This window comes from Lissotriton vulgaris, chromosome 4_1, assembly GCF_964263255.1.
Source record: "Lissotriton vulgaris chromosome 4_1, aLisVul1.2, whole genome shotgun sequence".
In the NCBI taxonomy this organism is placed as follows: domain Eukaryota; kingdom Metazoa; phylum Chordata; class Amphibia; order Caudata; family Salamandridae; genus Lissotriton; species Lissotriton vulgaris.
The window spans coordinates 1,846,564,251-1,846,579,760 of NC_141691.1; the positions used below are offsets into that span (position 1 = coordinate 1,846,564,251).

Sequence of the window (15,510 nt, forward strand, 5' to 3'; positions counted from 1 at the left end):
AGGCACCAGCGGTGCACATTGTTCGTATGTACAGAATAAGCGTATCACTGGCACCAGCCATGCACATTGGTCGCATTCACAGAGCAGGTTTATCACAGGTACCAGCATTGCACGTTGTTTGCATAAAATAGGTGTGTTATAGGCATGAGAAGTGCATGTTATTTGCATATACAGCATATGTATATCACAGGTACCAGCACTGCACGTTGTTTGCATACAATAGGTGCATGAAAGGTACCAGCATTGCACGCTGTTTGCATACAATAGGTGCATCAAAGGTACCAACACTGCACGCTGTTTGCATACAATAGGTTTATCACAGGTACCAGCATTGCACGTTGTTTGCATAAAATAGGTGTGTTATAGGCATGAGAAGTGCATGCTGTTTGCATATACAGCATATGTGTATCACAAGTACCAGCACTGCACGTTGTTTGCATACAATAGGTGCATGAAAGGTACCAGCAATGCAATCTGTTTGCATACAATAGGTGCATCAAAGGTACCAACACTGCACGTTGTTTGCATAGAATATGTACATCACAGGTACAAGCACTACACGTTGTTTGCATACAATAAGTGTATCAGAGGTACCAGCATTTCACGTTGTTGCATGCAAGCAGTGCATCACAGGTACCACCACTGCACATTGTTTGCACACAATAGGTGTATCACAGGTACCAGCATTGCACGCTGTTTGTATACAATAGGTGCATAACAGGTACCAGCATTGAAGGCTGTTTGCATACAATAGGTGCATCAGAGGTATCAGCATTGCACGCGGTTTGCATACAATAGGTGTGTCACAGGTACCAGCATTCCACTCTTTTTGCATACAATAGGTATATCAGAGGTACCAGCATTGAACGCTGTTTGCATTCAATAGGTGTATCCTAGGTACCAGCACTACATGTTGTTTGATTACAATAGGTGTATCTGAGGTACTAGCATTTCATAATGTTTGCATACAATAGGTGTATCAGAGGTACCAGCATTTCACAATGTTTGCATACAATAGGTGCATCACAGGTACCAGCATTGCAAGCTGTTTGCCTACAATAGGTATATCAGAGGTACCAGCATTGAAAGCCGTTTGCATACAATAGGTATATCAGAGGTACCAGCATTGAACGCCGTTTGCATACAAAAGGTATATCAGAGGTACCAGCATTGCACGCTATCTGCATACAATAGGTATATCAGAGGTACCAGCTTTGAACGCTGTTTGCATACAATAGGTATATCAGAGGTACCAGCACTTCACGTTGTTTGCATACAATAGGTGTATCAGAGGTACCAGCATTTCATGTTATTTGCATGCAATAGGTGTATCAGAGGTACCAGCATTTCACGTTGTTTGCATACAATCGGTGCATCACAGGTATCAGCATTGCACGCTGGTTGCAACAATAGGTGTGTAACAGGTACCAGCATTGCATGTTGTTTGCATACAATAGGTGCATCACAGGTACCAGCATTGCACGTTGTTGGCATACAATAGGTGCATCACAGATACAAGAAGTGCATGCTGTTTGCACACAATAGGTGCATCCCAGGTACCAGCATTGCCCCTTTTTTGCATACAATAGGTGTATAAGAGGTAATAGCATATCACGTTGTTTCCATACAATAGGTGTATCACAGGTACCAGCATTTCACGTTGTTTGCATACAATAGGTGCATCATAGGTCCCAGCATTGCACGCTGTTTGCATACAATAGGTGCATCAAAGGTACCAGCATTACACGCTGTTTGCATACAATATGTGTATCACAGATACCAGCATTGCACATTGTTTGCATACAATAGGTGCATCACAGGTATCAGCATTGCACGCTGTTTGCATACAATAGGTGCATCACAGATACCAGCATTGCACGCTGTTTGCACACAATAGGTGCATCCCAGGTACTAGCACTGCACGTTGTTTGCATACAATAGGTGCATCCCAGGTACCAGCATTGCACGTTTTTTGCATATACAGAATAGGTGTTTCGCAGATAGGATCAGTGCACGCTGTTTGCATACATGAAATAGGTATATTGTATGTACCAACAGTGCACGTTATTTGCATGCGTAAAACAGGTACATCTCAGGCACCAGCAGTGCATGCATTGCTCAAATACTGCAACTCAGGCAGATTTCCAGTTTCACGCCCAACACGTATTGCAGAGTCAGAAGCAGGGCAAGCTTCACCAACACAAAGAAAAGAAGCAACACAGGCGGCATATACACACAATGAACTGGCAGCAGCTGTGTAGCCAACTCCCTACACTCACAAAGAGCATAGATGGCAGAGGCATCAAACATGCAAGACAGGTACAGCAAGGGCAGTGGCACAGCAGACCACAGCTCTCCATGCCTATGGGGAAGCAGAGGGGAGATGGGGAGATGGAGGGACAGTGAGAGACAGAGGAGAGAAAGGAACTTTCTGGAGGCAGGGCTAGGGCGAATCACAGAACTCCACACTCTGCACAGCCTGGTAGGCCTCAAACACTCTACAAGGACCCTGCGCTCGCAGCTGCGGGGCCTGGAAACAGAAGGCGTCTGAAATAGGAAGATGCTCTCTACGCAAATGAAGGCCATTGAGTCGCGACCAACCACAACCCAAAAATCCAGCATCAACTGAACCATAACAGAACAATCAAAAAGCAGACACCCGGGTGCCATGGAGACCCATCAACAACGGTGGCCAGGTTTACCTCGCCCAGGAGCCAGTCTCACCTGCTCATCTTCCCTCAGTGCCAAGCAACACTGCGGCCGGGAATGAAATGGAAGTGCTGTAGGGATTGGCAGGACGCTCCTAATTCATGTAAGCTGGGCCATTACCAGCACTGTCAGTCATATGCTCAGAGAAAATTGGTGCACACGTGCTGCAGTGCTTGTGCGTGGCCACAATATATATAAGACCACCCTGCCTCTGACCTCCACCCAAGTCTGGGTCCCTAAACACTGGCACCTCTGTGACAGGGCCCAGTGCAAACCCTGGCTGATGCAACCCCTGGTAGCAGCCGGCTGGGAGTGATAGCTAACAGTGCAGGCCCCCTTGCACCCCATGCCCAGGGATTTACCCCTTACTCCAGATGGCAATCCAGGCCGGCACTGCCATGGTTAGGCACCTAGCAGACAGCGCCCTGATCTCCACCACGTGATGACCCCCATTAAAGGCCGCCATTACTAACTGGTAAACCTCAGTACAGAGGGTTCTTCGACTCCTCCCCTTTATAATATTAGAGTTCTCGTGCAGTGTGAACCGCAACAAGGTATGCCAGCCAGGTGCTGGTAGCGAGCAAGAGCCCTAGGGGAAGGAAGTACCTCCAGATAGATCCCTCTTTGCGCTTAACACATACCATAAGGTTCACTGCTATATAATGGAATAGCTACTGATGTGAAATATGTCAGAGACAATTAAGATGGATTTAGGGCCCGATTTACAGTTTGGCCGGCGGGTACCATGACATGACGCACTGGTAATAAGGTGAGCGGGATATCTGTCATGTTTGTGACTGAGGCCCCCGGGGGACGTTTCAAAGCATGGGCAAAGTGGACTCTGGCCCAGGGCCCCAGCCTTTCAGGGGGCCATGGGTACAGCCACCTCTGTTCTGCAAAAGATACTGCCCTGATTACCTTGAATAATTCTTAAACAGATTGTTTCAAATACTGTTTTCCTTTACCTTATTTTTAATGTGGGTGATGTGTGAGAATCTATTACAGACAGTTCGCAGATAAATGGTGCGTTTCTTTCATCTTTTGGATCAAATCAGGACCTCACATATTCATATGTCACAGATATTATTTGCAGTAATATAAGTGTGCTGCTGCTGTATTACAATACTGAAAACACACATAACTATCCCTGAATATTAGATGCAAACCCATATAGAATTTGGACCAGTGCGCCTGCGCACTGCCAGTTACTTGGCCAATGTGGGCATGAAAGAGCTGAAATTGGATCATAAATTCAAAGCTGTTTTGAACAGAGGCCCCGAAAATGGGTTTAGCCCGGGCCCCCCCCCCCCCAAATCCTTCAGATGTCCTTTGCCAAACTCTAAATCAGGTTCATGGTCGTCTCATTTTTTAAGCGATGCCAGCGATTATGAATCTTTTACATACGTGTTATTTGAAAATATTCTGAGCCTGGTCAATAGATAGTAACCCTCACTGCAAAGAACTGTAGGTTGTCTAAGAACCGCGACCCCTAACATTCTGCTCACTGCCTGCCCTTCAATGCTGGCCTATGGATCTGCTACAATATCACTTCTCAGGACAACTTTAGACGTCTCTGACGCTCACCGGCCAATGTAGTAAGCAATTATAAACACAAGCAACAAGTGCAGTGCACAAAATAACACTTGCATTCGATTAACCCCTGAGAAGCACTCACTTTTCTTAAATCTAACAATCAGAAATTGATATTGAACGTTCATAGATTAGAATATAAAAGCCATCTTCAAGCGCTGGGCCTTAGTAGGAAGAAGGCATTGGTACGTTGTGACTATGGATAAAGGAACAAGCTGCCCTTAATGTTGAGTGTACAGATTTCCAGCCATGTGAAAATGAATGCTCCCTGAAAGTGCAAGCGATACACACACCTACCTGTACACTGTTGTGACAAGTTGTACATGCTCTATTCTCTTTTCACCTGTCCCAGGACTCCCAGCTTTCTTAATGTCACAATAATAATAATAGGAACTTTTTGTTTAGCACTTGCTACCGCATTTTTAGTCATTATGTAGCACTATACAGAACTGAAGTTATTTTAATCAATCTCCCCTGTCTACAAATGATAAACATCAGAAGGATGAAAGGTTGAGCCAAGCCTCTAGGGGATCGGGTGTTTCACATCAGGCTGCACACGGATTTCAACACAAAGCGTTTAGCTGAATAGGTCACATGCATTTGCTGTGATGAGAAGGCACCTGTATGCAGCCATATAGGTCGTATGGAACTAGACGGCACCGTACGGCCCCAAGAAACGTGAGTCTCAGCCAATTGAAAGCAGAGTGGGAGCAAACTATATAATGGCTTCTGGCGTCATAATAATCCAAGCTCCAGCTCTAAGGTTACCTTATAGCCATCAAAAGAGGTCACTGATCGTGGGCATCAACAGCAGAAATCCGCGTCTAAGATAAAAGTCGCTTGGTTGAATCCTTCACGGGCAGCTCAGTTTCTCATCTTTCTGAGGCCGATACAATTAGTACCACTGAGATGGGTAAATCAACACCTGGTTCGTACAGTACATCACGTCAATGCGGTGATCATTTCTACCCGTGGCACTTTGAATAAGATCGACATCAGATAATAATTAATAAAGAACTCACGCGAAAAGAGAATTAAAAACACTGACCTGAAAATGCAAACACCACACCTGAAGTAGTATGAGGGAACTCCCCTTTCAAAGAGCCGCAACCCGTGCAGTGAGGGAGAGTCTCCCTCAGTTTGCTTCAGTCATACTTCAGTCACATCACTAATGCAGAGAGGCGAGCACAGGGTGTCACTCAGCAGCGCAGCCGGGACGCTTTCCAGCTGCCTTAAGAATGAAAGCACAACACTCACCACAAGCGTGCAGCCGAGGAGCCGGTTCATTGTGGTCTGAAGGGAAACCTCTGGAGCTGGGAGCACAGGCACTACTCGCTGCTGGCAGGCTTCGAACGTCCCCCCAAATTACAGAGGGCAGGTTATATATAGCCCCGGAGCTGGGAGGCTTGGCTCGCTTTTACTCACTCTTTCCCCTTTCGTGATGAAACCTTTCAGGAACCTGTCAATGTGACGCGTCGAACCCTTTCAGGGCTGGAGCCGGCAGGCGCGCGCGCGTGGAGTCGGGCACGCACAGGGCCTCGAGGGAACAGCGCCAGCGCCTGGCATGCATGGCTCTGCACTGCTCTGTCTAGCGCCGGCACCCCCCTGGAAATGGGCATCGAGAACTGTCTGGTAACGGAAAGAAGCGCGCGCTTTACGGAAAGAGCATCCGTTGAAAACAGGTTAATTTCCCAGCTGTATCCCACGCACCCTGAAAAGAACAGCCAGTTAAAAAAAACGCGCACCCGACAGCAACGACTCTAAAGTTACTGACTGAAAAACCTCGTACAATATATTCATCACAGGAAGCGCCTTCAAATGACAGCAACACCCCTCGAACCCCTTGGAAACATCCCCGGGCACCCTGCCCTATTCTATAAATGGAGAACAAACCTTGGTAAAAGTGGAAAAGAGTTAGTAAATCGCGTGAGAAAAAGGAACAGGAAACAACCGTGTAAAAACGCATACATTATTCCTTTCATGGTTGAGATGCTACTGCACATTGCTTATGTATAGCATAGAGTTGTGTTGTGATTAAAGTACATTTCTCACCCAGTGTTTTTCAAGAAACTGCGGTTCAGCATTAAAATAACTGCCAATGTTACCTTTTTCTTTCAATACACTGCCATCCCTGTGATTTTTTCGTCTTTTGCCAATGAAATGACTGAAAATGCTTATGAAATATTTTTATGAAATATTTTTCCACCTTCTGATGAAATGTTCGCAATATGATCTATTGTGAAGCTTTTTTACTCCTACAATAGAAGTCTGATATGAAATGGTTACTAGGTGCACTTATGCCATGATTTTTAATAACTGGGGATTAATAATGAATAAACTAAAAAAAACACTTTTCTTTTTCTTAAAAGAAAAGCTGGGCGGACATTCTCTTATTTTGTCCACTATTTGTCTGCTTGAGTCCTAAATCTCTGCCCCACTCTCCCTTCCACAGACTGCTTACCCTTGCTCCCCTGAGAGTCAAGTAGGAGGGTTGTCATTGACCCAGTTTGCAGTTGCAAAGTAGGACAGAGCCCAGGACACCAGAGGTAAAAGATCCAAACCGACATGGCTGTGGCGGAGCAGGCCTTACTCCCTCCCCCATTCCCCCCCAAACCGGGTCCGATCCTAGGTGTTTAATTAATCCAGGTTCGCAGGGATATTATGCATCAGTGTTGTGTATATCTACGATGTGAGGTGTTGTGAAACTTCTGGTTCCATATTCTATTCTCTGTGGGGGTTCATTCTTCTACAACTCCATTATGCACCGCCAATGCATGTTGAAGTGTCAACTAGTGAAAAACATCCCTACCTGTCAAATTAGATTCAGTCCGCCACTGTTCAAAGCTCGTCAGCCCTTCTGCTCCCTATTTATCATTCAACATAGAAATGCCAGTCAAGTCTCAGTTGATGTCAATTTTTGCAATTCTGTGTAGTCATTGCTACACCATAGAGAAGTAAATCTGGTCACAATGTCTCTCCACCCCAGCGTGGCAGCAGCATGGAGCATACTGTAATCACTGCTTCAGCATGTGCTGTTAAATGCACAGACTGCCTGCTGATGTACAGAAATGCTAGATATCTCACCTTCCCCAGGGGATGCATTATACTTTCCTTATTGATGTTTAAATAGCCAGCCATGAACTATCGCCAGCTGGGATGCTCACAATGTGCCTGTAAATCTGACAAGGTGACACCAACAACACACTCACCGCTACAAAGGCTTCCCAATACTATTCTTGGGGGGCTGTCATACCACAACAAAGTGTTCTCAATGGTCTTAAAGAACTCTCTTCCGACCAAACTACAAAGGCATCCTGACCACTGTCTTTTAAGAAGGAATGAAGATATCCCAGAAAGAGCTGACTGTCTCTGACATTCCTACTTTCAATAATGTCAGAGTTTAATTTTTTGTCATTTATTGATTAACGGTATGCACGCCTCTTGTCTCTTTTTGCCCTTTCTCTACAACCCCAGTTTCTTTCTACCATCTCTCTGTCCCTCCCCTTCTCCATTTTGATTCTTTGTCCTGAGCCACACGCCTTCCATCCTTCTGTTCACCCCTCTTCCTTTTCATCCCACTCGTGTTTGCTAAATTGAAATTGTACTTTGTAAAGATATTGTGCAAATGGAACTACAGCTGTCTGTAAGGTGGTTAAATAACTTATGGTGCAGTGGCGCCATAGAAAAATACCCCAAAAAATAAAGGAATAAACATATTCTTTTGGGGTTATGCTATGTTATGTTAGGTTATGTTCTGTTGTGCAGATTTGTATGGCACAGCTCATCACCCGTGTTGATTTCCAGGTGCCCGAGTAGGAGCAAAGTCTTGAGGTGCTCCTAGTTGAACATCCAGGCCTTCAGTTTCTCGCAGAGGTTGAAGAGGGGAGTGATGGTCGTTATATGCAGAGGGAGCTGGTACCAGTTTTGGCTGGGATGAAGGAGTAAGCACAACCTCCTGTCTTGCTTCTGCGGATGCTAGGGATTTCTGCAAGGATGGTTGGTAGAGTTGGAGTAGGTCTTTGAGGTAGGCTGGTACTGCATTATTGAAGGCTTTGTAGGCGTGGATGAGAAACTTGAAATTAAAACTTTTCTGGATAGGTAGCCAGTGCAGTTTCGCGAGGTAGGGCGTGATGTGTGTGCTTCTGGGGATGTCTAGGATGAGTCTGGTGGTGGTGTTTTGGATGGTTTAAAGTCTTTGAGTGAGTTGACTGGAGATGTCGAAGTATAATGCGTTGCTGTAGTTGAGTCTGCAGGTCATGAGGGCCTGGATGACCACACGTCTAGTGTATGTGGAGAGTCGCTTGAATATTATGAGAAATATAATGAGGGTGTGCCAGCATGATGAGATCATGGCATTGACTTGTTTGTTTGTTCATCGAGAGCTTGTCATCAAGGCCGATGCTGAGGTTTTTGAATGATCATTGGGGGTGGGCGTAGGACCTAGGTCTGGTGGCCACCCGGAGGAATCCCAGTGGGGAGTTCTTATTTCTGAAGTTCAGGACCTTTGTTGTATTTGCAGCCAGTTTGCTACATTGGACATGCAGGTGGTGAATAGTGGTGTTGTTCATGTTGCCGAGGTACCCTGTACAGTAGGGTATGAAGCTTGCACTGAAATTTTAGCTGTGTAAGAATATTATAGAGCTATGCTCCCTTCATCAATAATAAAGGCAGAGGGCTCCAGTGTTGGACACCTTGTCCAAAGCCCTTCAGAACTACAGACAAGTTATATTCATGAACTAACCTTTCATATCATATAGAGTGTAAATCCCATCGTTTCTATTCTAATGGGATCCTTAAAGTATAGTTGATGGCACCACTTAGTCAGGGGAGAAAACAGCAATTTAGACCAGTTGGCAATAAATCCCAAGCATTTCCCAAATACCTGTAACATGTTGAGTACTCTAGTAACAGACATTTCTAAACCAGGGACATACAGAAATATATAATCTGCCAATAACAAACTTATCTTGGTCTAGGAGGGATCCTATCTCAGACCTCTGCTAAGGGGGTCTTTCCCTTTCCAACCTGCCAACGCCTGCATCAGCTAAATTAATTATCTGGGCTGATTTTAATTGAAGTTCTATTTTGAGTTTCCCTCCCGAGAGTTAGTATCAGTGTCACCAAACAAAGGTCTTTGGGTAGCTTCCCCCTTTCTTACATTAAATAAGTAAAGGATGTGGTCAGATACCCTGTTCACCAAAGGTTAAAAAATTTAATTTGGGTTCAGTTAAAACCTGCTGATTATCTGGTTTGTAGTTGGCGAATTGTCTCTTTCTCCTTCTCCACTGCTCTCTTTTTAGCAATTCACTATTGGATCCTGAATGTCCAGAAAGCCTGAGTTTGTCAAGCAATTATTACCATTTTATTTCATATAGGCAATATCTGGAGGCATAAACGGAGTAGAAAAAGGTAGCAAAAGTCTGGGCGATGTGCATAGCCCGTAAAGCTATGTGGCACGCAGGCCCTGCATTGATCTGCTCCTGAGTCACCCCCTACCACCCCCCAAGAAATCTACGCTCTAGTACCACCTTCCTGGCAGTAATTCGGACAATTAAAGGAGCTAGATGGGGGTGGGGGGGGCGTTCGTTCTCATGAATGCCGCCTCCTGCTGGAACTCCATGCCCCTTACCCTACGTAGCGAACCAGACCTACTTAAGTTTCGCAAACTTTTGAAAACCTTCCTCTTCCACTAACTGCACAGTCTGATGGTTGTCTCCTCCCACCCGTCCTAAGCGCTACAAGGCCTCAGGGTAGAAGTGCGCTCTATAAAAACCCCATTTAATTTCATTTCATTTCATTAATTTAATTTCATTCTGTGCTAAGTCTTTATTACTAGGGCTGGGCGTAGTTCATGAAGTAGCGATACGCGTAGCTACGTGAAGTGCACTTCGCAAGCTGTGAGACGAACTGTGTAGTACCCTGTTCACACTGCAAGATGCCGTTTTCAATGATTGCACAGTGTGGACAAACATCCGGCACTGTGCAATCATTGAAAATGTCATCATGCACAGTGCGAGCTGTAGTTTTCTGCCGCTCGAGTAGATGTTTTCTCGAGCAGCAGCTTTCTCAACGCGGACTCGTAATTTCTCATCGCGAGCGGTCACGAGCATACACAACCACTCGAAATGAGACACCATAGCCTCCCACATTGAGAATCTCTCTGGGAGGTTTATTTTCCACGCTCGCGGTCGGCAACTTGATGTTGGCGATCGCGAACGAGCGAAAAGGCTTGCCGGGATGTCATTTTGTTTGCTCGCGGTCGCCAACTTGACACTGAGGACCGCAAGCAAGCAAAAAATGACCACTGCACTACGCTACGCGTGCTTGCACTGTGCTACATGCAGTTTGCGTAGTGCAGAGTAGCGCAAACTTCGCAAACTAAGCCAAGGGTTATTTATTACCTTGATATCTCTCATCGGTATCACCCCAAATGCTATTTATCCATCTATCTTACTCATCACATCTGCTAAGACAACTATGTTCATATTGTTAAACTACTTTTACATGAAAGGCTACTTGATTCCTCTGTTTGTGAGGAGAAACTCATTCTGTGTTTTGTTGAGTTTCATATAGAGTGCAGATATCTAAGCTTCAATAACATCCAGGCAGGATCTGAGTTTAAAAATATTGTTAGCCACCAACAGTGTAAGGTGTAGTTGGAAGTTGTCAGTAATTTGGTGGATAGCAATTTGTTCTTGTTCAACAGTGCTCCAAGTAAGCATGGGCGGAAAATCCGTTACGCTCGCGGATTTTGCGGATTTTCGGGAAATCCGCAATCCGCGAGATTTGCGAATTTCCCGCAAAATCCGCAAATCCGCGAGCAGCGGATTTTGCTCGCACTGTTCGCGTGAGTTCGCGCCCCGCGAATAAGTGCAAAATTGCAGAAATACGATCTTAGCAAAACTGAAAGTAACTACTTACCAGGTTCAAAAGTTCAGGCACATCATTAGTAGCCATTTCCTGTAGTGCTTCCTGAGGGGCCCCTCCAGAGTTCAGTTGCCAGTTGAAACTATTATGTGACCCTGCTCTGAACCTCAGAATAGTTACACATATGCCACAAAGGTCCTGAATTACAGCTAAGGGAGACAAGCAGGAGCCAGGCTGGAAGTTAAAATCCATTAATCAGCCCCTAATTCATTATTGTCAGTTGGGGCAGGGCAGGTGTTGTAACTAATTTTGCAACAATGAAAGCACTTAGCAAGTGCAAAAGATCACTAATCAGGGCACACTAAGGAAGCAGGTGCCAGCTAAAAAAATATTCTGTGACACATTAATCAGCCCCAAATTAATTCAGGTCACTTGAGGCAGGGAAGGTGTGCTTTGCTTTGCCGAAAATAATGTACACTGGACAACCAGAGGGTGTGGTGATGAAACAGAGGGTGGCATGGGTGGGCCAGAGGGTGGCATGAGTAGTCAGAGAGTGGCAGTGGTGACAGAGAGTGGCAGTGATGAAGAAGAGTGTCCCAAACAGGCTGGACACGTAGAAACAACAAGTTCGCAAAACTTGCGACCCGACAGGTAAGTTCGCAAATTGCGAAATTGTAAAAACCCTCGCGAACTGGCAGAAACACGGGCGAACACAAAAAAAAAAAAATCCGCAAATTCGCGGGAATTCGCGGATTTTGCGGATTGCGAATCCGCAAATCCGCAAAATTCGCGGATTGCCAATCCGCAAAATCCGCTCATGCTTAGCTCCAAGCAAACCACTTTTACACACTGGTGGTTATCCCCCTGTACAAAAAGAAACCTTCAAGAATGGAAAGATTCAAGTAAGCTATGATTTTCAATGGTAGCCACATCTTCTGAAATAACAAGTAGCACCAACGGACAGGGATCACCAATATTAGGACAGTGATTGGTAGAATGGCACATACTACCTGGATGAAGGTGGGGGAGCCAGGGCCCGTATTGCATACACTTCCTGTTGGGTACTATGGGCTTGGACACCCACTTTCTGCACCTCCAGGGCACTTTTGTATACAGAAGGAGTAGCAGACACTTGCACATTCCCTTCAGTAATACAGATAGTGCAGCCAGAGCTCTGTCGTTAATTTATTCTGCAGTGGCATTCACTCATTTGCATGGGGTCATGGCCTCATGTAAATGAGGGTTACACTTTTTGTCTGCTCCAGAGCCGTACTATGTGCAGAGGCACAGAGGCAAAGACATGGTGGACAGTCAGTGTGCCCCTTGAAGGCATCCCTCAGGAGGGGGCGAGAGTTCACCATTGCTTCCCCCAGACATCCCCCGGCAGTGAGTGACTGCACCCCCCTTGAAAGTGAACATTGGGTGCTGCCTGCACTGAGAAAGACGACCGGCTGCTTCAAACAGCCAGTCTGCCTTTACCTAACATACTGCCCCAGGACAGTGTGAGTTTGTGGTTGTCTTAAGAGTGGCACCTTACCAGTAATTGGTCGCTCTCTCCATGTTTGCAGCTGCCGTACCTAGTTGAAGGTGCACCATCGTGCAAACGGACAGAGTCTCCTTAGTGTAATACGACCCTATATAGCTACGTTTAGAGGAGTTTCTAAACATCAATGTGCTCTTGCAGCAATATTAACAAGTTCCCTTTCAAGATTTGTCCCTCAAAGGGAAAGTATGTTTCCCGCCTTAGTGATTTTGTGCCCGCAGAATATCTCTGGGTTACATGTCTGGGTGTAGCTAGCAGCTGGGCTTTGTGTGTTGCTCCTAGACAGCCACACACAATAGAGAAGTTAGGTGTGCCTGGATGCTCCATTACTGACAGAGTAAGAGGGCAGAGTTGGGCACAGCCCAACTTATACTTGAATGAGCTGTTCCCTGCCTCCGCATAAAGGGCCTCATCCCCCCTGTAGTTAGATTGGAGACAGGACAGGGAAGGCAGGAAGCTTGTGGACTTCAAAAGGAAACTTTTAGAAGCTTCTCTCACTTCAATGGCAGAACTCAATATAAATATTGGACCTCAGACACCCACTCTTCAGTACACTACTGAAGCTGCGGATAGTCTGCCAGGAAGAAGGACTGCTGTGCTTCTAAAAGGACATCCACACTGCTGGACTGCTGCTCTGAATGACTGCTGCCCTGCTGTGCTGACTTGCTGCCCTCCTGCATGGGTAAGAAGGACTGGACTTGTATCTGCTGAACCCAGGATCTCAGAGTGACTTCAAAGACTAAATGGCTGGCTTCCTTACTAGAACCTTAGGGACAGAAGGCTCCAACACAATTGAAACCAGTACCTGAACTCTGCCGTCTGTGAGTCCTACCCTGCCAAGTGAAGCCATCCCAGTCCTGGACTCTTGGAATTGGCCCTTAAGGTGCTCTGCCATCCCATCTGTGGACCTAGCAGAACCGATGCATCACCTCTGCCGCACAGTACAATCCTGAGGAGAATGGATGCACCATGTCTGCAGCGAGGGATTCCCAGTTAAAGGACTCCACATCGACCTCACAGTCTGCATCAGAACCGCTGCTGTGTGAAGCTTTGCAGATGTAGGTCCTCTAATTGCAAATCTTTCATCGGCGGCTACCTCCGTGAGGACGCAGGTACTCGCATCACAGCCTCACAACTCTGCGGAAATGATGCATCACCTCGACTGTGCAACTTATCCTTAACGCCGGACTTCACATCTCAAACCCTTGTTGACGGGACCTTCGACAACAGCGCATGACCTCCCATTGCAGTTTCGTAAGGCCCTCAGAACTGAGACATTGCCTTGGTTACCCATCTTTGGCACAAGACCTCACAACTCGGATTTAAGGTACTCTTGTTCAGTGGGCTTAACTGGGTCCCTGTAGCCGGCTCATGCTCCATCATGGTCAGCCTGAACTTGTGACTTTGCACCGGTCCGGAGCAACCAGCTATCCACAGTTGCCACGGTGTGCTTTTTGGCTCTGTTTTCACTGAACTCTTTCAAATTGCATATCTCTGGTTCTATGTAATGGTTTTTGGGCATTTTGCTCCAGTTTTATTTATTAAAAATGATTCTACTTTCCTAACCCAGGCCTGGTGTGGGATCTTTTTGTGGTGTGTTTTCACTTCATTATTGTTTGAAGTGTTGCACAAATACTTTATACATTGCCACTGCTCTGTAGCTACCCGTGGGTTGAGCACAGATTAATTTAGGATTTGCATATGACTTCACCCTGACAAGGATTGTGTTTCCTGATTGAGTAGGGCTTCTACCTTCTGAACCAGTAACACAGGGGCATATTACCAAGCAATAGCGATAATTATCGCTATTGCTTGGTTAGAGACAAAAATTTACAGCTGAGCTGCAGCGATTTTTACCGCAAATAAACCTTGGTATTACCAAGGTTTATCGCAAATGCGATAAAAATCGCCGCAATGCATGAATATCGCTGAAAAGTCAGCGATATTCATGCATTACCGAGCTAATGCTCTTAGCCATGTTATCCACCTCCCAGTGGATAACATGGCTAAGAACTGCTCAGGGCAGGTGTTAGCTTTTGGAGATATTTGCGCTTAGCGGGAATATCTCCAAAAGTTGGTAATAGGAGATAGCGATGTTAGCGACTGTTTTCAGTCGCTAACATCTTGGCACGCCCACTTTGCATGTCATTAGTGATAAATATCACTGGCATGCAAAGTGGGGCCCAAGGTGGTCGCTATCTCCTACTAGCTGTCGCTAACTGGTGTTAGCGACAGCTAGGTAATAGGGAGATACTTTTATCTCCGCTTTCTTGGCTTTTAAAGCCAAATAAGCAGAGATAAACCCTCTTGATAATATGCCCTACCGTTTCTTACAATCATCATCAGCAACTCAACTGACTGAATTGCTTTCTTCCTCTGGGGGTTTTCTAGACTCTAATTTTCAACTGAAGCCTTTCAATGGTTGGATCAGAGACAACTTCATCTTGTTGTCTCTCTTCTTACATGAGTTGTGTAGATCCACTGCGGGATTCCAGCAGACTTCACAGCAGTGTTAGTCACAAGCACAACTTGGAAAGGGCCTCTCCACTGTTCTTTTAGACAACTCCTGTGGACATGCTTCTTTATGAGAACCCAATATCCTGGGTTCAGGGAGTGGCACTGAGTTTCTTTTGTTGATGCTGTTGCCAAATTCAGCTGATGAGAAACAAATTTCGCCATATCAGCCAGCCCTTTGCAGTAATCTAAAAAGATGTCATCGGTTATTTAAAAAACTGTAGCGAAATGGGCCAGTCTCATTGATCTACCCATCAGAACCTCATGGGGCAAGAGACTCGTCATTT

The 15,510-nt window shown here is 45.7% G+C and overlaps 1 protein-coding gene across 1 annotated transcript in view; it reads right to left on the reverse strand.

Moving 5' to 3' along the window:
• TNFRSF11B (TNF receptor superfamily member 11b) overlaps positions 1-5,694 on the reverse strand; it is a 49,590-nt gene extending 43,896 nt beyond the window's left edge. Inside the window, exon 1 of the mRNA XM_086966144.1 lies at positions 5,557-5,694. Coding sequence (XP_086822270.1) covers positions 5,557-5,586 — 30 coding nt within the window. The 5' untranslated portion in view covers positions 5,587-5,694. The remainder of the gene's footprint in view (positions 1-5,556) is intronic.
• Positions 5,695-15,510: the final 9,816 nt, after the last annotated feature.